The following is a 22475-nucleotide window of genomic DNA, read 5'->3' on the forward strand; positions in this document are numbered from 1 at the left end:
GGCAAGTTTTACAGTTATTCAGTGGCTGTCAGTAGTTTTACTATCACAACACAAAACAGCTCTTTTGCTCTTATTCCTAAAACTAGCTTTTGGCCCCATCTATAGTTCTGAGCTGGGGGAACCACCAGTCTAACTTTAACTAGATAGTAGTATCCCATTTATTCAATATTTCAAAGAAGCCGAATGACATTTACCCGGTAAAACTGCACGGAGCGAGTAAAATTCACAAGGTAGTACAGAGTGGTAGTTAAAACGTAAGCTCTGGTATCAGACCCACCTGGGTTCAAAACCAGATTGGCTACTACTAGTTAGGAGGCTAGACCAAAATATCTCTGTACTTCCATTTCCACACTTACACTTTACAGGGTTAAGTTTCAATAACTTCAGACAATGACAGCCCATTGGAGATATTCAGTACTAGCTCTTCTGTCATTTATTTTTGACTGAAATTATAACCAGTTCAACGTGTTAACTTCAGTTCTCTCTTCCTGAATGAAGTTCCAGCTGGCAGTTACACACCTTAGAACTTTTTAAAAAAGAAAATGTTCATGAGTGAAAAATAAAGAGGCTGTAGCTAAAAAGACTGGTAAGCCAGTGGGTTAAACCATATAGTCTTAAGAGATGCGTAGTCCTGAGTGTCTTTTGAAAAGGAGCCATTATTTCCTTTCTTTCTCAACCACCTCATCAGTCGCTCCTGTCAAATATATGAATACACTGTAATACCATGACAAAAAAACGTGTTATCAGACACTAGATTAACCAGGTTCAAAAGACATAATGAAGTATGAAACAGCCTGACCTCGTAACAAACGTCAAGAGTTACAGGGAATGGAGAAAAAAGTTATTTTTAGTAAATCTATCCCATCTGCACGAAGCAGTATCTGTATGTCTGTTTATCTTCAGGGAGGGAAGAAATGTTTCAAAGAACTGCTTAATTCAACCATGACCACAGATTTCTCATTTAGAGGCTTAGTTTTCAGTAACAGAAAAATAAAAATGTAAGGAAACCTACCTTCACATTTGTTCTTTCCGATTCAGACACAAGTCACCTCGCCTTTGTATTTTTATATTTTCTTTAATTAAAAATTGAACTATGTATAGGTTAAAATTCTTAAAATCAAGTTACTCTGACCATATCCAGTGGACAGTAAACTTATTTTTAGTTAACTAAACAAAACAAATCATGGACACGATTTACAAACTTTTCTGCTCTCCAGGAGTAAATCTAAATCATACCCGTTATTCATGTGTTCCAATAAAGCGCTGCAACAGGAGCACAAAACACCTTTTAAATTTCCAGTGGCATTTCGGGAAGATCTGATGATTAGCACTACTATAAAATTCTATTATTGCCTCCCGGAATCTAATCTGAATTCTTTGAGGATAATGATCACGACTTACTAATATTGTATTTCTAACTCCGAACACATTAAATACTCAGTAGTCGTGAAATAAATGGATGACGTATCAACTATCAATGTTAGGCAAAAACTAAACCTTTTCAATAAAATAGCTAACTTTTAGCCAATTCTCTAGATTTGATTGATGATGTATAACACCAATCCATTTAATATCCCTTCTTAAGATTACTGTACTTTCTGAAAAGAAAAACAAGTTACTAGCTTTCATAATACCTTTCCAGGACAAAATCCAGAACTGGGACTTTTGGTAATTCCTATCATTGAGAGCTCACACTACGGAGAAATAAACAACTGTTGTACACATTTTTGCAATCTTCTAAGGTGGAAAACATCATGTTACATTAATAAAAAGAAGATAAAGAATTTTTAACACCAGAAGACATGATGAAGGCTTACTTTGGGTTGGTTATCTTATTAGATTTAAACATTTTTTTTCCAAATGTTTATTGATTCAACAAGCTCACATGATTTCTATACTGAGAATTTACACTCAGTGTTCAGCTCCTAGAGTAGTTACCAAACTTCTTTCTTCAAGGCTACTATATCCATCTACAGACACTTAAATATTCTGCCCTAGACAAAATCTTTGGGTAAATTGTAAGAAGCACTTATCGTTGCTTTGATCTCTTGTCCAGATTAAAACAAAAGCAACACTAAAATACTAAATATTATTTTTTAAAACCAGTGACTTTTCAGAAAATATTGGCCAGATCATTATTCATGTGGTATTTCACATTATTAATAACCTCCCTCTGGCAGACATTTAGTCTACCCCAAACAAAACCTTGCAAACATTTTGAGAACTAGTGTTCTTTAGAGCCAGACCAACTTGGTCAGTTATAAACTCAAAGAAGTGACTTGTGAATTTGGACATGATAAATAAGCCTTGGGCTCCTCCCAAATATACATTCATATTCCTATCATGGTGACCTTAAATTCAGGACTGATAAATACAGAGAATCCCTGATTCTATTCTGAAATACCCATTACTTTAAGCAGTGGATCAAATGACACAGAATTCTACAAGCAAGAATTAATAGGCTTTTAACAAAAATACTGGTATCTAGTGACCTATTTATTTCTATAGGGCTCAGATTTTCATGAAATAGAACAGCAGAAAATACCTGGAATAATCTAACGCCATATTATTTTATCTAGAAAAATGTTCTAAGACCACCTTTCTTTCTGCATCAGGGGACAGAATATTTACTGTAAGAGTGCATTATGTAGGTTCTCCACACCACCAATTTTAGGGCTGAGCATACTGACTACATTTATGTGTGATTTTTTTTGTGTTCTTGCGTATGTACACGTACACACACACACATGCACACACACACATGCACACACTCAGGTCAGATAAATGAAGCTGTTTAACAGACTCTTCCACCAAGTCCTTGAAAAATGCAGAAAGGGCTGAAAACAAATATTAGATGATGGGAATAAGCCATTCCAATATACCAATACTTTAAAAATGCCAAAATACTGGTATAGACAGAACTCAAAAAGGAAAATAAATTTGGATTCTGTGAATAAAATACGTTGAAGTGAAATTTAAAATTTTCAAATAATTTGGAAAGTGGCACCTCTTTCTAAATCAAGTATAATTTTGACTAAGTGAAAAAAATGGCTTTCTCAGAGAACAAAATGCAATGATACTTTGGCCTAAATTTTTATAGATGAATGACAGATGAAAAACAAAGCAAATGACAACTATCAACATAACACAGACATAAAAACACACTTTAAGCATCCACGTTAAGCTAGGACAAAACGATTTTAAATTCAAATTAGGCTGGCTTTATTTGAGGCATAACTTTTTAAAAGAGCCTTAAACTAAACATAAAATTGTTCATAAAAATATAAACTTTAAAGTAAACATAAAATTCAACATTTAATTCTGACCTCACATTATTTGGCCTATTTCCAACCTAGCAGTTAAGAACGTACACTTGGGAGTCTGGCAGAAAAGGGTTTTCATCCTGGTTTTGCCACTTCATAGACAGGTGAACCACTAGCTATATATAATAAATTCCTTAATCTCAATTGCGGAGTTGCTCATATGTAAAGCGGGGACAATACCACCTACCTTAAAGGGTTGTTGGTTACATAATATACAATGTCAAGCAATTCCTTAGCACAGTGCCTGGTATACAGTACTCACACCATAGTATGACTAACCCACCATAAGAAGAAAAAAGCTTGGCTAAGGAAAAGAAACAGCAGAGTATTTATTTTCTGTACTTCATCTGTATTTTTATTTTTCAAAATAAAATAAAGTTTGAGAGTCAAAAAGCCAATTATTTTGCCAAATTTATCAGGGACTACCTACCTTCTAGCCTCTCTTTATATAAAAACAGACATACCTGCCATTTCTATTCTTCATGAGCATTTTCCATCTGTTGATCTTAATCCATATAAATTGATTTTAAAGTCACCTTTAAGGATTCTCCTTAATCTGCTTTAGCTTTTCACTGCCCACTCTAGATTTACTTTGATCTAATTAGTGAATATTAACCATGTTTTTTCTTTCAAAGTCCTGAAATCTCAAGAAAAATAAAAACACACAGGTATTTTTTAGTAACCTATCAGCTTTCCCTTTCTGAGCTTTCAGAAGTTATTTTATTTTCCATGACTCTTGTAACACACTTCCTGATCTAATTCCTAAACAAACAGGCCATGACATGTCCTTAGCGACCTGATCTTTTTTGCTCTTTCCTATTGTTATTTTCCATTAATTGTTTAAAACTTTATTAAAGCCTGTTTTTCTAAACTCCTTTCATTTTCTTGCAAACTATGCTCCTAAACTTTCCTCTGGATCTTGAACACTATTAATATATGTGGTGGCCTTTCCCAAAGTTTTAAATTTCCAACTGGACCAACCAGATCCTGCAAACCACTGCAAGTATCTATTGCTGGTATCTTTTCTACTAAGGTCTACTCTGAATCCCCAGAGGGATGTGAGATAATCTATTACTCAAAGTGTAGTCAGGGACACTGGCATCACCTAGAAGCATGTTAGAAATGCAAATTCCTACCCCATTGCAAATCCATTGAATTATAATATGTATTTAAAAAAAAAAAAAAAAAAAAACCCAGGGATTTCCACCCACACTGAAGTTTGAGAAATACTGTTGAATGATGAATTGGGACCTAAACAGTTTTTAACTTGAAAACTAAAATAATCACAAGCTTTTTCAGTATTATTTTGACAAATGCAACACATGGTCTCATTTATCTTTTTTCATATTTTGAAAAGTTAAATAGAAACGATGTTACAACTAACATACTTACTCATTACTTTAAAAGAAGTTTTAATAAAAATAGTAATTGTTGTCTGTATTTAGACAGATCAGATTTTTCCACACCAACTCTATGTAGGTTATACTTAAATATGATTAACCTGGTAAGGTTCTGCTTAACAGGAAGCATGGAAAGTTTCAATATGACCAGCCAATGTTAAACATGTTTGGTTAAACATCTAACCAAAAATATTTAGTTATATCATAACTTGCCAGAAATACACCCAAGTTGCTCTGACCACACCAATTCAGCAAAATATATAAACCCCTTTATAATCAATAGGCTTAACAAAAACAAGTTTTGATAATATTTTGATCAATATAAAACACAAATATTTCAAAATAACCATTTAGCTGACAAAAACAGTAATGGCTTTTTAAACAATATTCACTGCTGTTTGATCTACTTACATACAAACCCAGACAACTGATAGGTGCAGATTTAAAGGATTCCTGACTCAAGTAATGGAAGTATAGGCATGTTTTTGTCTCCAAATTCTATTCAACAGTGCTTGATTGATACAGTATATGAAATCTTTGATAATGCAGTATTTTCATATTTAAAGAAATATGTTCCCTTTTACTGAAAATTGAAGCTGAACTCCTTCCTGCTCCCCCCCCTCCCTCGCCCCAATGTCACTATCCTTGACAATACAGGTCCTCACCTTTATCCTTGTAGAAAATAATTTTAAAGTGATCGAACCTGTTATTTTAAAGGCATGACTTGAGTTGTACGATTTTGTAACTAATTTTAAGCTCCTGCCCTCCTAATTAATGGCTAGGCGGACCTAAAAATCACCCTTTGGGAATTTTAGGTAAATAGTTGAATAAAACACTACTTTTGCTTCTTAGTTTTTGAGGAAATGCCTATACATGATTGTGAGTTCAGTCACAAATTTCAAGTGTAAGTCAACAGAAATGTGTTTTTCATAGCTATAGGCAGAAAATAGTCCCCTACGTGAATATAATACACTCCACTGAAAATATCTAATAAAATCTAATTATTTCTAAAACATAAACTAAATAAATTCAGGGCTTTAGGTAGAGCCAAAAGATACCAAGAGCCTAAGCCTAAATCCATTGTCAAAAGCAAGGTCTCTTATTTTTGGAAAAAAACACACCATAAATCAGTAAGCTGCCGATCCTAACCCCAACTCTGTCAACATTCAAAGCGGCCCAAGTTTAAATATTTTTTTCTGTTAGAACATTCCTTCCTGTCTCAGTGAATGATCTGTTGATTTTGGACAAAAGGAAAACAAAACAATAAAACAATAAAATCTTTCTGGAAAATACTGACCTAGAGGAAGTATTTGTCTACTCTTCTTATATTAAAACAATAGGGCAATCACTTTTTTTTCCCCTTTATTAGCTCACATTTATTTAACAGTCTTCATTTCAAAGAAACAAGGCAGAATACTCCCTGTGAAGGGTTTCTCACTCAATTTGTTTATAGATCATTAGGTCTCTATCACTTTCCTCCTAGATCTTTTTTTGCTGTTACTGGTACATATCTGCAGAAAAATGAGCACATTATTTCAAGTAAATTTCCATCTGAGTTGCAAAATTTCTACCTCTTTTGGTAGAAAGAACTCATGAGAATAAGTACTGTATTAGGGCTCTCCTCAACAGAATGGGATCAGTATTAAAAGAGAAATCCTCGTAAAGTTTAAGAATTAGCTCTTGATATGGTACTTCTTGTATATTGGAGACATTTCCCAATGATGCATCTAAACCCTCCAACACAGCCTTCCTGAAATATTCCCTCCTCACCACTTCTTCACCTGCTGACATGTTATGTCAAGGGGTCAAGAACACCAGGGGAATAAAATGCCTACTGAAAACACTGCGTAAGTGTTTACTTTTGTCCACCTCTGTATGTTTTCTGGTATCATTTCCAAATGCCATAATTATATCAGAAAAAGTTAGTGGCAGCCTGTTATGCCAAAGCCAACATTCCCATCTTACACCTGTAGACCCAGGTTTAACCCCCCAGTAAAGCTACTTCCTGACACTTTAATAACCCCCTCAATTTCGGCCCTTTTATTTTTACTTCTTCCCACTCCTTCACTACCTTCCTTCCAAAGGTGCCCAGTATCTAGTACTGAATCTGAAGACAGGAACTCCATTTGACCACAAAAGTCTCAATTATAGAAATACTGAATCTGTTTTCCACAATTGAAATCAGCACGCCCCACCCAAAATCACCAACACAACATTTTGAACATGTTAGATTTTATTAAGAATATTTAACATTGTACAAATATTCCAATACAGTTATGGTACCTGAACACTGTACCAAAAGCACGATTTTTATTAAACTGATTAAGTGGTCTTGCAAATGGTCCTATTTTGATATTCTCATATTACTGTGTGCATATAGCAATGTAGTGTCTGCAGGAGCTTTCAGCTCAATTATATAAATAGCCTTATAACATAGTACTAAACATCTTAATTGGATTCATTAAAGTACAATTCTACCTATGTTACTGAACAAGCTAGAAAAGTCCCTTTTGTCCAACCATCATAGATGAGAAATCAAGAAAAGTAATGTTCACAGGATCCTAACAAAGTTACTACATAAAATGAAAGCCCTTGTTTATATTTGAGGAATTTAAGTCTTCCCCCGTAATAGCTACTTTTCTGACCGCACGAAATGTGTTTTATTGTTAGTATATAAAAGCTAACTAGAGTTTGTACTGCGTTTTCCTTAACTTAGATGAACCCCTCAGAATTACTTGAGTGTTCCTACTACTTACTATAACAAGTTTTCCAAAGAGCACCATTATTAGTGCAATCTCTATCTTTTCTATCACTGATACACACATATAATATGTCAAAAGAGAAACAAGTACCTCAACAAAATAATGCAATTACTGCAATTTTTAAAGTACAGTTTCATTGTAGCGATTTACAGGTAATCTATAGCAAGCTTACAGACAAGATTTCAGGACACTAGAACGTTTAACATACATCTAAGAGATTCTTCCTAGACTGATACACTCAACTGAGAAAGAAGGCATAAGAATATTAGGGAGGTTCTTCAGGCATGAATAATTACTTTTAATCAGACATATTACAATTATTTTGTATGGGTTATGGTCAGAAATGCTTAGTTATTAAAGGTAATTTCCTTAATTTATACTTTACTATCATGGAATCCTCCATTATGAGAGATTTTAATCTTAAGTAATCATCTAAAAATGGACTCCTAAATTCTACCAGTGTCTACTAATCCCAGCAGCTGTCCTGGGTTTCAGACAAAACACAGTTGTTGACAGATCTGTGGTTTCACTCTGTTCAAGGTCCTAGTGTTTTAGCTCTGTAATTTCCTCTTGACCCAAAGTCATTATATCAAATGTATCTTTAAAACAAGCCCTCTGCCGTTTATGAAACTGCTAGAACTTTTAAGTTTCATTTTACAATGTTAAAATTTTCTGGAAGATTTAAAAATAATTTCTTCTAATGCTTATTAAACCCTCCATTCTATCAACACCTTCCTACTTTTACTAAAATTAGCGTGCAATAAACATCTCTTAAGATGAACTATGTGTTAAGTTACCCAATAAAAATGCAAACATAATAAAGATATTAGAGGGATTGAAATCACAGTAAAATAAAAGCAAATTTATTGTCTAAGAGACTTTAGAGTCTATCTTGTAAGGTGTCTATTTCGATCACTTAAAATATACCCTGAGTATTTCATTACTTCATACTTGCAGGCCTTTCCTGCTAAACTATAATTTGACAATACAAAGTATGAAGTACTTATTATATGTTCCTATTAAGAACAAAATTATTTAATATTATGTCTTATTTGTCTACAAGGCCAACATAAATGCCCACTTATAAAACATGGGCATCCTCCCACACTTAATGCCCCACTACTGATAAAAAAAAAAATAGGAAAAAAAAATTTCTTACCAACAATTCCACTGGTTATCGTCCCCAGCGAACCCCACCTAGCAAGTCGACATCATGACATGTCAGGTCAGGGCAGCCTCAACCTCGCTTCCCTGATAGTCAGGTGATAAAAGGAAGGAGTTAAAACAGGAAAAGTACACTTGCAGATTTCTGGATAACATCTGAAAATGGTTAAAAAACAAAAACAAAACAAAAAACCCAGAGCTTCTGGTAACCTCTAAATAAAAAATACGTATGTATATATATTTAAAAAGAAAAAAAAACTATTCTAGAAAGATTAACAGTAACTACACTTCAAATTAAATATAAATATTAATTACTGACTAATACATTAAATATGCAGTACTTTTAAGGCTTGGTGTTTGCATTTCAAAAATCAAAACTAATCACAAACTTCTAGTGCAAAAGTAAACATGCTTGGTTAGTGGATTTGTCATTCTGAATTCTCTAGTCAGTCACCCAATCCCCAGGCTTACTCAGAACTAAGTTAACAGAAGCTCCCATTCTTAGAGAAACATAAACACACTTATAAATCCAGTGCACTCTTTCTATAAGGCTTTTTCTTAGCTGCTCACTTAAGAAATGCCACACGGTAAGGGACAAAACTAACATTAAAATTTCTTCCACATACTTCAGTTGGTTTTCTTTAAGAATACTGGATAGCTCAATGTAACAAAATCCTCTTTGGAAAATCAAAACTGCAAATTTTACCATATGTAAAAGTCTTTATAATTGACAAATAATAGCCTTATAGCAAGTATTTACTGGAAGGGTTTTGGTTTTTACAAATAATACACAATTAATAAAACATAGGTATGATTATCCAAATGGGCAGGAGGCAAATGATGTAATGAGTTTCAAGAATATTATGTGGCTTTATGCTAGGAATGGAATTTTAGGTCTCTTCTCTTTTGGAATTTAAAACAGAATTTATTTTGATGCATGCTGTTCTTTTTAAAAAGAGGGTTCACCTCCTAAGTCAGATTTCAAAGTCAAATGAGAGAAAAATTGTCTACTAGCAGAAAGCATTGGGCTTTCTTATGCAGAATAACCCCAGTAACTAAGAAAACTGAAAAACAATTATGCTGAACTTTCGCTTAAAAAACTAACTACAGAACCATAGTAACTCAATTTCCATATCAATTGATCAAATAAACTTGGATTTATTAGAAATCTGGCAACTTATTAGAACTTTTTTGCTTTTAAAAAATTAAAACACCATCATATAAATACATACATTTAAGCAACTGCTATAAATGAGTGATCAAATAAAAATTAGCATTCCATTATGGGGAAGGGGTATTTATGTCAGTCTCAGGAGGGTACCTATGAAGAGGTTGGCCTCAATATGAAATAAATAGATTTCCCAACGCACATTACTGCAGCAGGCTCATAAGTAAAAGCAAATGAATTAGGTTGGGGAAAAAAAAGATGGCACAAGAGCAGGAAATGAAATTTCCCAGAACTCATTAAAAAAATTCATTAAAATAAAACACCTAATGAAAATCTAAAACAAAGACCTCCTCAATGGACGTATTTGAGGTTTACAGATTAGATGGTTAGATTTATTTCTGTGAAAAGTTAAGCTCTTAATCTATTTTCTCTGCTGCTACAGCAATAGTTTACAAGACATCAACAAGGGAAAAAGCTCTAAAATGAGATTTAATGCTCAAAAAGTTGTGTTTTTCTATTGAATAAAATAGCTACAAAAACCCTATAAAGCAATATTAGAGGGACAACTCAGGCATATTTTAATAGATGAGAGTAAAATATTATTGGCAATTAAAGGAAAGGATTTTGACATGGGACCCAAATTTTATTTAATCTTATGTTTTTGCTAGGGTTTATATTTTAGGATGGGTAGGGGAAGCAAAATAAATTAATGTTTCAGAATCACTGTTTTTCCCATTCCTAATTTTCTTCATAGCGACTTTGTAGCTGGTAACATCAAATTTTTAAAAAACACAAACAATTCAAGTTTTACTTGTAAATGCTTTCTTCTTTCCAAGAAAATTCAGGATTATATTTAAGTCTAATTTAGGCTTATTGTTACAACTACAGATTGTATTTTCAAAGTTTAAAAGCAGCATTTAAAGAATGTTTGGTGTCTTTACTTGCACACATGGGCATAAGAAAAACAACTAGATCTAAGCTTTACCAAACAGATACCCATGTTAATTTGAAAATACAACAGACTATATAATTCCTTTATGAGCTTCCAAAAACAAAAGGAATATTAATAAGGCCTATTAACTTACTGAATTATATAAGTGTACTTGTAAAGAGAAATGAGATATAGACTTTCATCAGTAAGTATTTTCTTATTTGAAGTCAAAAGAGAAGCCATGAAACCCAAAATATGATCTAAGCACATTCATATTAAGTGGCTTATGATTCTGAAATTTACTACTGCTGTCATAAAAGACACCAAACAGGAACAAAACACATAATAAAGGTGTGTCCATTTTAATTAATTATTCTCTAATGGCTTATTTTTATAATTTAATGACATTTTAGACCCACCTAAGAATAAAACATAAGGGAAAATTTTATGGTAATTTGAAAGTGATCCAGACTTTTCTGCACTGTCAAGTTGGGATTCTTTTGTTCCTCTTATTCTCAAGTAAAACTGCCATTGCAATAATTCAGAATTTCTAAAGGAAACAGGGAAATAGGTGTTATAACTCGGCCAATAAAAACTTTAGCCAGTAGGGTAGTAAAAAAAAAAATAAAATAAAAGAGGTATTAACAGAAAGTCAGAAGTGGGTATTTTTAAGCCTCTCTTAAAAGGCACGAGTGCTTCTCAAAGCAAATTTACAATTGGAAATTATATTCCTAAACCAGTAACTGAAGTGATAGTCACAATCATGTACGCTAAAATTGATGTTTAGTCCGCAGTGCAATTGACGCCACAATACTAACATTTTTTCCTGTTATACATTCACTTATCCAGCAAGTAAGTTCTTCAGGCAACAAATTATCCTTTATAGAAAGAATGTGGGTCAAAATAAATTGCAGTCTGCTTCCCCAGCCCCATTTTTATTTAACGCAAATTATCCAATGCCTGCAAGAATGTTCAAAAGCCTTTGAACCTGTTTTTATAAAAATAAAGGATAAAATTTCAAAATTAGAAGAGACTATGAGAGAACACCAACCAATAAAGTGTTATTTGGAATAAATACTAGAATTTAGACTAATTCTCAGTCTGATAGCCACGGTACATATTGGAATAGACAAGAAATTTTGCATGAATTTGATCACTCACATAGGCAGTTATAATTTGAAAACAATATTCCTCGCAAGGATTACGAATAAAATAATGTTTTAGGACACAATTGAATTTGAAATAGGTAATGTTTTGAATAGATTTTTTAGTTTTATTGAAATCTTACATGAACAAGAAATTGGAAATACAATCACATCAAAGAACAAATTGTCACGGCTTTGACGTTTAAGCCAAACAAATTTTGTAGGGCAGATTTCAAAAAGGTGTGAAGTTATAACAATTTAAAAACACAGTTAACCTACTTCTAGGAATGCAAAACATACAATCATAGGTTATTTTCAATACAAGAAAACTTAAATTTGTTTGCTTTAATTTCTTAAAACTACTAAGACAAAGCACTAGCTTGTATTTTTATTTACAGCATACTCCATACTCCTATGTAATCTATCCCAAATCCAAAAAAAAATGAAACTGTTCAAAACCAAAGGTTCTGCAAAATCATGATTTAACAGTGTGCTCAGCTTGTTTTTGAAACTAAAATGAAGCCTGAAACGATAAAAGCATTGTAACCCCCAGAATAAGGGAACTCTGCAAGCCCAATAATGTCCAAGAGCATTTATGAAAAGAGGAAAAAAATAAAAAGACTTGAGTATATATACAATAGTGATTTCTTCAGCCCAATACAAATGGCAGCAAACTGCTACTTAAAGATGAAACAGTTAAGCCAATTTTTTTTTTTTGAAGAATGTAGATCTAGAGCCAATCGGATCTTGCCAATATCATTTTCAAGCCCTCACTTGTCTATTTCCACTGTTGCCCATAAGTATCCTGATAAAATTCCTGGTTGTCATTATTGTAACCATAGTTACCAGAATAGTCACCACCTTGTTGAAGCGGCTGCTGAGCGATGGGTTGGGAACCCCAGTTCTGTTGGTTGTTGGTCTGACGGCGCTTGGAATCAGGTTGGTTGTACCCATCTGCCTTTCTCTTGCCTCCTACATTGCCCCCACGATTGCCCCGAGATCCACGGGAACCACGGCCTCTCTGCTGTTGTGCAGGACCCCCTCTGCCACCCCTAGAGCCTCTTGGTGGTCCCAAAGGTGCCCCCCTCTGTGAATAGCCAGCTCTACCTCTTGGAGGTGGTGCTCCCCGCCCCCTTGGTGGTGGTGGAGCACCTCGCCCTCCCCTTCCTCCTCCTCTTCCTCTTACTGCATAGCCATCATCATAGCCGTAGTAGGGATCTTCATAGCCTCCACGATAGTCGTGATAATCATAACCATAGTAATCATCATAGTAATCTTCATAGCCATAGTAATCTGGAGGGTAGCCATATCCACCTCTCCCCCCACCACGACCCCGACCTCTAATTGGAGGTGGCATACGAGGAGGAGGGTGATAGTAATAATCTTCATACCTAGCAATGGAAGGAAGGGAGAAAAGAAAAAAACAATTAGCTTACATCAAGACCAATCCTAAATTTTTTATTAACTTGATCTCTATTACCAAGTTATTCCTTGTTCAGAGATGTATTTATTAAAAAGTAGACTCACGCAGTGCTTCTGGAAGCCTGTCTAGCAGCTTGGCGCTCTTTCCTTTTCTTGTCTGGTGGCTTGGCTAAGACTATTTCAATTTCTTCCCCTTCTATTTCTTTGCCATTCATTTCATCCATGGCCTATACAAAATTACAAAAATAAGTTTATGTTGCAAGTAAACTAGTACTTTAAAACATAATTACAAAAACATGTCTGTGCCACTTAATACAATTAATAAGCAATTTATTTCACAACTATCTTAACTGGCAAAAGAATGTGGGTGGCTCAGTCAGTTAAGTGTCTGACTTCAGCTCAGGTCATGATCTCATGGTTTGTGAGTTCAAGCCCTGCATCAGGCTCTACAATGACAGCCTTCTTAGGATTCTCTCTCTCCCTGTTCCTTTGCCCTCATTCCGCCCCCTGCCAAATTATACTGAAAACAAACTTGATGTCCTACTATTATATTTAAAAAGGTAAAGGGGCTTCGAGGGCTGCCTATCACTGCTCCTTAATTCTAAATAACTAACCCCTCCAAGTTGAGCCATACCAAAGAAGCAAATCCACATCTGGGAAAAGCACCAGTATTAACACAAACTTTTCAGGATTCAAATTTTTAAATAAAAAACATGGCATTCAACATGTAAATCTGAAACTACTCTTCCATAAAAATCTTAAAGATATTAAAGACAAATGATGTTACTGAATGCGGTTCTCAATTAAACGGAACAAGATACTGACCAAAAATTGCCTAGGTTTCCCCCACAACACTTCACCTAAAACATACTTCCCCTGAACAGTTAAGAGCACAGAGGCCAGAACAGGCGTGGACTAATGAAGACTCAAGTACCCACCTGGGAAGTAGTAACCATAAGTATTCTATGCTCTGTCCTTTATCTACGCTGTTCCACCTAACAGCCTCTGCCATACATCAAAGTTCAAGTAACTCAGTAACAAGGTATCACCTCCTCACCACAGCTTTTCTGTTTTCTTACACAACCTTTTCTTCTCTGGATGAACAGAATAAAATGCTCTATCTATAAGGAGCATTCAGTGATAAAAAGTATCTGAACAAAGACTAAATCAGTCCTCCTCTACAAGCTAATTTCTCCCCTTTACCACATTAGCTTTTGGCTCCTTCACCTAAAGCAACTAAGTCAAGTCTACAAAAGCTTCCCAGATGCTGATAAATTTTGTAATGTGGCAAACCACCCAATTTTTATGATTATTTTTAATTAGAGGCAACTATTTATTTAATAAGGACTGAATGAAAATGAGTGTTTAGAAGGTATAAATTTATCAGTTATCCGTTTCATACCTTTGGCAGTTTCAGAAGCTAAGCATTAGATTCTGTACTAAACTGTGAATTTGATAAGCAGTGCTATGTCATTAATTAGTTTCCATCAAAAAGCAAACCAACAGGGGCGCCTGGGTGGCTCAGTTGGTTGAGCATCCAACCTCGGGTCAGGTCACAACCTCACAATTTGTGAGTTCAAGCCCTGCACGGGTCTCTCTGCTGTCAGCACAGAACCAGCTTCAGATCCTCTGTCCCTCCTCTCTCTGCCCCTCCTCTGTTCACGTGATCTCTCTCAAAAATAAACAAACATAAAAAAAAAAAGCAGCAAACTAATAAATTCTAACGAGTCAAAGATTCTATAAGGCACACTTTAAAGCAGTACACCCTAGGCAGGAAACAAAAACTGCTCAAATTAGAGGTGGCACCACTCCACCAACAGAAAATGTAGGAAAAGAACTAAGCCTGAATGAGTCACTGAGGATTTTGAACATAATTCCCCAAATACATAAAAATCTTTTTTAGTGTTTTGTCTTCTTTCCCCCACTAGGAAAGGCAAGAGGACCAAGAAACTAGAAATTTTACACATTAAAAATGATACTGATCCATTATGAGAGAAAAACAGCAGAGTATTCAGCTTTGATGTCATAGCCACCACATGAAACTACTTTTTTCACCATTTTCATTACTATCATCAAATCAACTATTACATGCAAGAAATATCTCTAACAACTACTGAAACCAGCAAAAGCAGTTAATACTATTAGAATTCTAAAATGACTGAAGAAAGGCAAGACTAAAGGGGTGCCTGGGTGGTTCAGTCAGTTAAGCGTCTGACTTCAGCCCAGGTGATGATCTCACAGTTTGTGAATTCCAGCCCTGTGCTGGGCTCTGTGCTGATAGCTTAGAGCCTGGAGCCTGCTTTGGATTCTGGGTCTCTCTCTCTGTTCCTCCCCCACTTATAATCTGTCTCTTTCTCTCAAAATAAGTAAACATTAAGAAAAAAAAAAAAAAGGAACTAACCATTCTCTCAGAACACATCTGCTGAATTAAATATGCTGTACTGTGTGTGAAGTCATGTACAAGGCTCAGGTTCCTTCATAAATCCACAGAGTATAGTACATTCATTACCTGTTTTACCATTTACAACAGCTAATTAATACACCTTGTAATATTTCCAAGGCATCACACTATCAAACCCTAGGTTTACAAAAACAATACAGAGATTAAAAATACTTGCCTGAAATCACAAACCCAGTTAGTAACAATCAGGCTTTGAAATATGAAGTCTTACCTGTTAAACTATTACCACTTCAGATAATTAAAAGATAGTTCCAGAGCTCGGCAAAAGCTGAAAACCAATTTTATTTCAGTTTTTAAAGTCATTTTATGGGCTTAGCAAGTTTCAACAACAAAATTCGAATATCAAGATGCAAAATTTCAAAATCTCTACCTTAACAGCTGCTCCTCTGTCTTCAAAATGAACAAATGCATAATCTTTCAACTTCTTCACTCTTTCGAGTTTTCCAAATTCAGAAAATGACTTTTCCAATATTTCTTCTGTCACTGTAGTAGCCAAGTTTCTCACAAATAAAACTTTCACCTAATACAACAAATACACAAAATTGGCACTGGCTACTTAATTTTAGCTGAAGTCTTACACTAAAAGTATTTCTTCCTATCCTCATGGCAACCGTGCCTTTTCAAAAACATTAAATATTAAAAGTACATCACAGAAAGTATGAAAACTACCAAGAAAATTATTGTCAGTTACCAATTTATATAGATTATTGGGTCCTTCTCTTGCCCTGCCATTAAAATCCCTAACACTGTGAACAGAGCCCTCAAGGAACCAACACATAATTACTAGGTTGATTCAAAAATTTAACATCGTCCCTCAACACCCTCTAAAACAGTATGTTTTGGGGCTTTCCCCCCTAGAACTGAGTGAGCAGATTCCAAAGTTCATATGAAAAAATAAACAAGAAATAGGGGGAAAAAAAAAAAGAACAAAAGAACAAAATTTAGAGACTAGCCCTACCACATATAACAAATTATAACTCTTAAATCACTGGAACAGTGTAGTGTTCATCTGGGTAAAAATAAAAGTTGGGGGGGCACCTGACTGGCTCAGTGGAACATGCAACTGCTGATCTCAGGATTATAAGTTCACGCCACATGCTGGGTGTAAAGTTACTTAAAAATAAAAACTTAACAAAAAAAAGTTGGATTTATACCTCACACTATATATACCAGAATAAACCCCAAATAGATCAAAAACTTCCAAAGGGGTGGACAGGGGTGGGTATGGGAGAGACTGAAAAATATTAGAAGAAAATGAGGGTAATTCCTTTATGTAAACATTGCTCTAAGGAAGGCTCTGTGATTTAAAATCTATTATATAAAGGAGTGATAAAATTCAACTACTAGAAATAAGTGACTTTCATATGGCAAAAAATAGCAGAAATGGAGCCAAAAGACAAATGACTTATATTAGAGTTCATCTTTCTTTTTTAATATCAGAGCTCCAGGAAAAGGAAAAAAAAAAAGCTCAATGGAAACAAAAAGATATGCATAATTCACAAATACATGGTTCATATAAAGAAACACAAATGGCCCTCAACATATTAAAAACTTAAACCCATGCATAGGAAGAGAAGCAATCACAATGGTTTTGAGATATATCATTTACCAGACTGGCAAAATCCAAAATAAGATCATACACTATTTTAACAACGATGAGGAAAATGGGCCTCTTGTATTTTGCTGGTGCGTGAGTAAAACAGTACCAGGGGAATATAGCAGTATCTTAATAATTACAGATGCATTTACTCTTTGGCCCACAATTTTATCTCTGAGAATCTATTCTACAGATATATGTGAACTTGTATCAACTAACAAGATACAAGCTCATTCATCATAGCATTGTAATAATAAAACGTTAGAAACAACCCAATGTCTAGTTAGTGGAACACAGCACAGTATAATCCACAGAATGGAACTATTATGTAACCATAAAAAATGAAGAAGAGTTCTAAGAGTGGATATGAAGAGACTAACGGGACACACTTTTGGCAAGACATTTTTTCCCTTTTTTACAGCTCCGAAATAGGGATCCAACTTATAGTCGATGTGACGTGCAAGCACTATGTCATAATTTAATTGGCAACATTTAATAATTTTTTAGTGGTATGCATAATAGTGGTACACTTCCTTAGAGCTAATGAAATAGGATAGTGAATACAGCAAATATAGATCAGTGAATATAGTAGGTTACCTGTAACCATCATGTAAAGTCAGGAAAGAACCTCTAAAAGAATAAACCAGAGACTACTAAAACTGGGTGTGTATCAGGGACAGGGAATATGATAGATGGGATTAAGTAGAAGTGGGACTTCTTTGACTATACCTTTCTTCATGATTTTGATTTTTGAACTAAGGAACTGTATTACCTATTCAAAGAAAAAAATTAACACACTCACTAAGTTGTTACCTTAGATAAAGGGCTATATGAATAAAAATTATCTGAGGAAAGGTATTAATTCAAGGTGAAAAAAACCTAACATCGTCCACTTTCACCTCCACCCCCTTTATTTTTGCAGTGTTGTCACAGAGGTCAAACTCTATGTTATGCAGGCCTCCGTTGGTTTACTTTTCTAAAAAAAATTCAACATAGATCTTGTATTCTTTTTGGAGATGAAACCACAACATACTATATAAAAATTATCTGCTGAAACTTTGTTTAAAACGTTCCAAAGGAACAAAGTCCCTTTAAGAAAAATACATTTAGGCTCTTAGGTTTTGATTTATTATAAAACTGACCCAAGTTGACAAAATATCTTCAATGAATTGCAACACTGATAGAATGAAGTAATACCAGAAGCTTTTACTCTTTAGGGTAGGACCCCCCCTGGTGGAATTTAGAAAACAATAAAGAAATCAATATTATTCGATCAAATTTATTCAGTAAGTATTATTCAAGTTTATTGAGGTCTCCCTTTCTTTCTGAAACTTGTTTATGACCTCGGAAGAATATTTCCTCGCACAAAATGTTGACGTTTTCTAACCCTACAGAAAAAAGTTTAGGATGAATTTCAATCTGAAAGGTTACAAGAGGTATGTGAAAAGTGTTGATGAGCAAATTACCAGCTACACTTACATTCTCTGGGAATTTTATTCACCTCTTATAATGTGTAGATATATTACACATTACACATGCTATTTTAAACACGTTTTTATAGAAAAGGTAATACAAACTATACTGTTTCTACAAGGCAGTCAAAGTTGTAAGGGTTCTTAAGAGTCTTATCCAATTCCAATAAAACAGAGAACATCCAAGTTCAGTAACTTGCCCAAAGTCAAATTGCATTAGAATAAACAAATGGAATTAAAATGTTAGTAAAAAATAAAAATAAAAAATCAGAGCTATTTAAATTCCCAGTCCCTTCCTTAACACAAATCTATTCAAGAAATGGGAAAAAGATACTGAGCAGCACATCTGAAAGCCTCTGATTCATTTTCAATGGATCTTTTCTTAATCCAAAGAGGTCTGTGCCTACAAAAACTTGATCATACTAGTAAAAACTGGGGCTGGCTCTCCTTCAAACTAGTTGGAGTGAAGACTACTTGCTCAGAACCTGGAAAAAAAACCTTTAAAGAAAGACTTCTTAGTCTAAAAGAATTCAACCACTAATTTCTGGCCATCAAAGAGTTGCTGCCTTATTACCAAGAAGGGAAGAGACACACCAAAATACACAAAAACTCACTAGAACCAGCAGAGATGCCACTCTGATGTGTCCCTTCAATCCCTGGAGTCACCCAAAAGAAAGCCTAACCATCAGATCTCATGGCACCATTATTTACCAGGCAAAGATCGCAGCAATGCAAGTATAAGATTCAGGAGGAAAGCAAGGGCCTGCCACAGGACTTGCCATGCATATTTTGCCACTATCACGTAACAGCAAACATGATAACCCTTTGTCTTTCTTCATGGAGACAATACTCTAAGGGAGCTTGACCATTAAATGAAAAAAGTCATAGTATGGTCAATGAAGATTACAATTCATAATCTCCAAAACATTACTTTATTCAACAAGTCCTGGTCTTTTATAAACCTCTGTATCCCTCCTAGTGCCTAGCACTAAACAAATTCTCAGTGTGTATGAAAATACTTAAAGGGATTTCATTTCAGTTCCTTTGCACATTTAATCTCTGGGAAAAGGGAGGATTAAAAGAAACTTCTGGATACCAAGACAGGATGTTAAGTTTGGTATTAAAGCAGGTCCTTGCCTAAATAATTAAGACCAAGAGCTACAATCTATATTTATCATAAAATATATGATAATTGAGCTTTATTCTAAGTACAAAATTTAAATGATAATCTCACCCCCATCCCAAGCAACTGCATTTACCTTAGCCATGACTTCTGGATCTGGTTCTTCCACAGGGTCAGCCCATTCAACTGTAACTACATTTCCCCATACTTTTACTTTTCCACTCATCAGCCGGCGTCTGGCTTGTGCTGCTGACTTGTGATCCTCATATTCAAGGAAGCAGAACCCCCGATTCTTCTTTTTGTCATCGGGTTGATGATAGAGAATAACGTCCACCAAACCCTCTGTTAAACCAACAGCCAGATATATAAGCCAAAAGCATCCACCACACATCTAGCGATTAGGCAGACCTAAATCCATTTGCCGAAGAGCAAAAAATATTGAAGAAGCCTCAAAAGGGTTCCCTAATTACCTAGTAGACAATTAAATCAGCATTGTTAGATATGGGTTTTGACACAGTATTTTATGTTCCCTTTTAATTTTTCAGGGTCCTGAGGGTACAGCCATAAACAACAGGTCCAACCACTGTATGCTGACGTATAACATTCTATAGTGTTGGAGTGTTTGATATAACATGACCTTGTAATTTATGAAAACACTACCAAGGAACTTAAAACCCAAATTATTAACATAAACCCAAGAGAACTTACATTCAACAAATACTCATTACCAAAAATCATCCTTGGATCTAACTTAAAAATTAAGGTTTTTGCCAAGAATGAAAATGACTGCTAAATATTACTGTCTTGTGTTCTCATCTTTCCACATATGTTCTTTCTAGGTAGTATCGACTACTTTGTACTTTTAAAAGCTATCTACATCCTTAAGAATGCTTAGGTTTTGGTTCTAGCCCAGACTTAAAGACATTTCGAATTTAACATGTCCAAAACCGCAGTCACCGCTCCCTAAATCTGTCTTCTCTACTTCTCTAACAAACAGTCCCATCTCCTGGTTCTCAAGACAGAAATTGAGGACTCATTCTTGATTTCTTCCTTTACCTCCTGTACTCCCCTACCCAATTCTGAGCCCATCTACCTCTTTCCACCTTCATGGCTATTATCCTAGTCCAATCTTCTATCTTAACTACCATGACAGCCTCAACTAATTAATTAGCTTCTCCTCTTAAGCCCCTCTAAACCATTATCCATATGGCAGCAGAGATAATATTCTATAAGCATGAAACAGACATTACTCCCTGCTTGAGACCTCCAAATACCTTCTCATTACACAAAAAAACTAAACTCCTTACATGGTCCACAAAAGCCCCCTGTGGCATCTCATACAATTCTACCCTTAATTCTACAGTAATTTGAAGAACACTGGCCTTCTCTCAGTTACTTTAATACACCAACTTCTCTCTTGCCTTGGAGCCGTGGTATGTGTTGCTCTCTTGGAACGCACATCCCTTTGCTCTTTGAATGCTACATCCTCCTCATTCGTTGGGTCTTGGTTGAAATGTCATCTTATCAGAAAAGCCTTCCATAACCATCAAAGCAAGGATAGTAGCTATTCTCTAGCTAGGTATCATCTCCCTCTTCTCAGTGCTTACTGCTTACCCCAATGTATAAATATTTCTTTAATTTTTTTGTCTTATCTCCTTTCCCAGAATATAAACTCTACAAGGGCAGATAATACATCTTATTCACCACTGTATCCCAGCAAATAGCACAATGCCACCACTTAACAGGCACTAGATATCAACACTTGCTGAAGGAATGACTAAATGGGTAAGAAGCCAGAAAACTAACAAAGTGATGAGGTCAAAGAACTGCACCATTAGGGGTACGTAACCAACACAACTGTGACAGGCGGTGGCAGTGGTTACAAAGCGGAATGCTAGAAATCAAGATTTTGGAGTGGGGAGAATTTCTGGCGGCAAGATCCAGAATGTGATCTGGATGTGGGGGAGCTGAGGTAAAGAACTGGGGATGAGGTGGTCATTAAACTAGGAGGCTAGGGGATTGGACAGTTCATCGATATACATGTTAAAGGTACTACAAATAAGTCAATTTAGGGCAGAAGAGAAATACTACGAGCCAGAGCAATCTCCAATTAATGAAAGACTGAAACCAGAAGAGCAATAGATGACAGCATCAAGGAAGGAGAAAGGATAATATATCTGGAAGACAAAAACATGGTTTTTATGAGGGGAAGTAATGGTCTAAATCAATGTTTTTTTAAACCATAGCCAGCAACAGTATATCCCTACCCACATAAAAAAAAAAAAAAAAAAAGGAACAGGAAATACCATGCTAAATCATGCATAAAAAGTGAAATTAACAGTTTTGTTAAATTTTGTTTCAGTTATAAATGTATATAGACCTGTGATGTTCAACAAACTTCTCAATTCCATGGATTTAGAATCAGAAATTTTCCAAAATCTGATTTAGACAAGGCAACAGGAAGGATAAGAACTCTCACCCTCTTGGCCCTGAAGCACACTTAATGT

The 22475-nt window shown here is 35.0% G+C and overlaps 1 protein-coding gene and 1 long non-coding RNA gene across 7 annotated transcripts in view; one reads left to right on the forward strand and one right to left on the reverse strand.

Annotated features, from left to right (window-relative positions):
• The first annotated feature begins 2952 nt into the window (after window positions 1-2952).
• Window positions 2953-21032, forward strand: LOC123597360. Its single transcript, XR_006712091.1, has 4 exons — window positions 2953-2968; window positions 5403-5416; window positions 18935-18939; window positions 20855-21032. It is a non-coding gene; the product is annotated as an uncharacterized LOC123597360 (long non-coding RNA).
• Window positions 11996-22475, reverse strand: part of HNRNPR (heterogeneous nuclear ribonucleoprotein R) — a 32126-nt gene continuing 21646 nt past the window's right edge. For 3 of the 6 annotated variants that reach the window (XM_045476097.1, XM_045476096.1, XM_045476100.1), the window contains 4 exons: window positions 20105-20310; window positions 16147-16296; window positions 13421-13542; window positions 11996-13284 (listed from right to left, as the gene is read on the reverse strand). In XM_045476097.1, the coding sequence (XP_045332053.1) occupies window positions 12672-13284; window positions 13421-13542; window positions 16147-16296; window positions 20105-20310 (1091 nt within the window). In that variant the 3' untranslated portion in view covers window positions 11996-12671. Of the gene's footprint in view, window positions 13285-13420; window positions 13543-16146; window positions 16297-20104; window positions 20320-22475 lie in introns of all 6 variants that reach the window. The other 3 variants (XM_045476095.1, XM_045476094.1, XM_045476099.1) reach the window with 1 other exon arrangement.

Source organism: Leopardus geoffroyi, chromosome C1 (genome assembly GCF_018350155.1).
Source record: "Leopardus geoffroyi isolate Oge1 chromosome C1, O.geoffroyi_Oge1_pat1.0, whole genome shotgun sequence".
Classification (NCBI taxonomy): Eukaryota; Metazoa; Chordata; class Mammalia; order Carnivora; family Felidae; genus Leopardus; species Leopardus geoffroyi.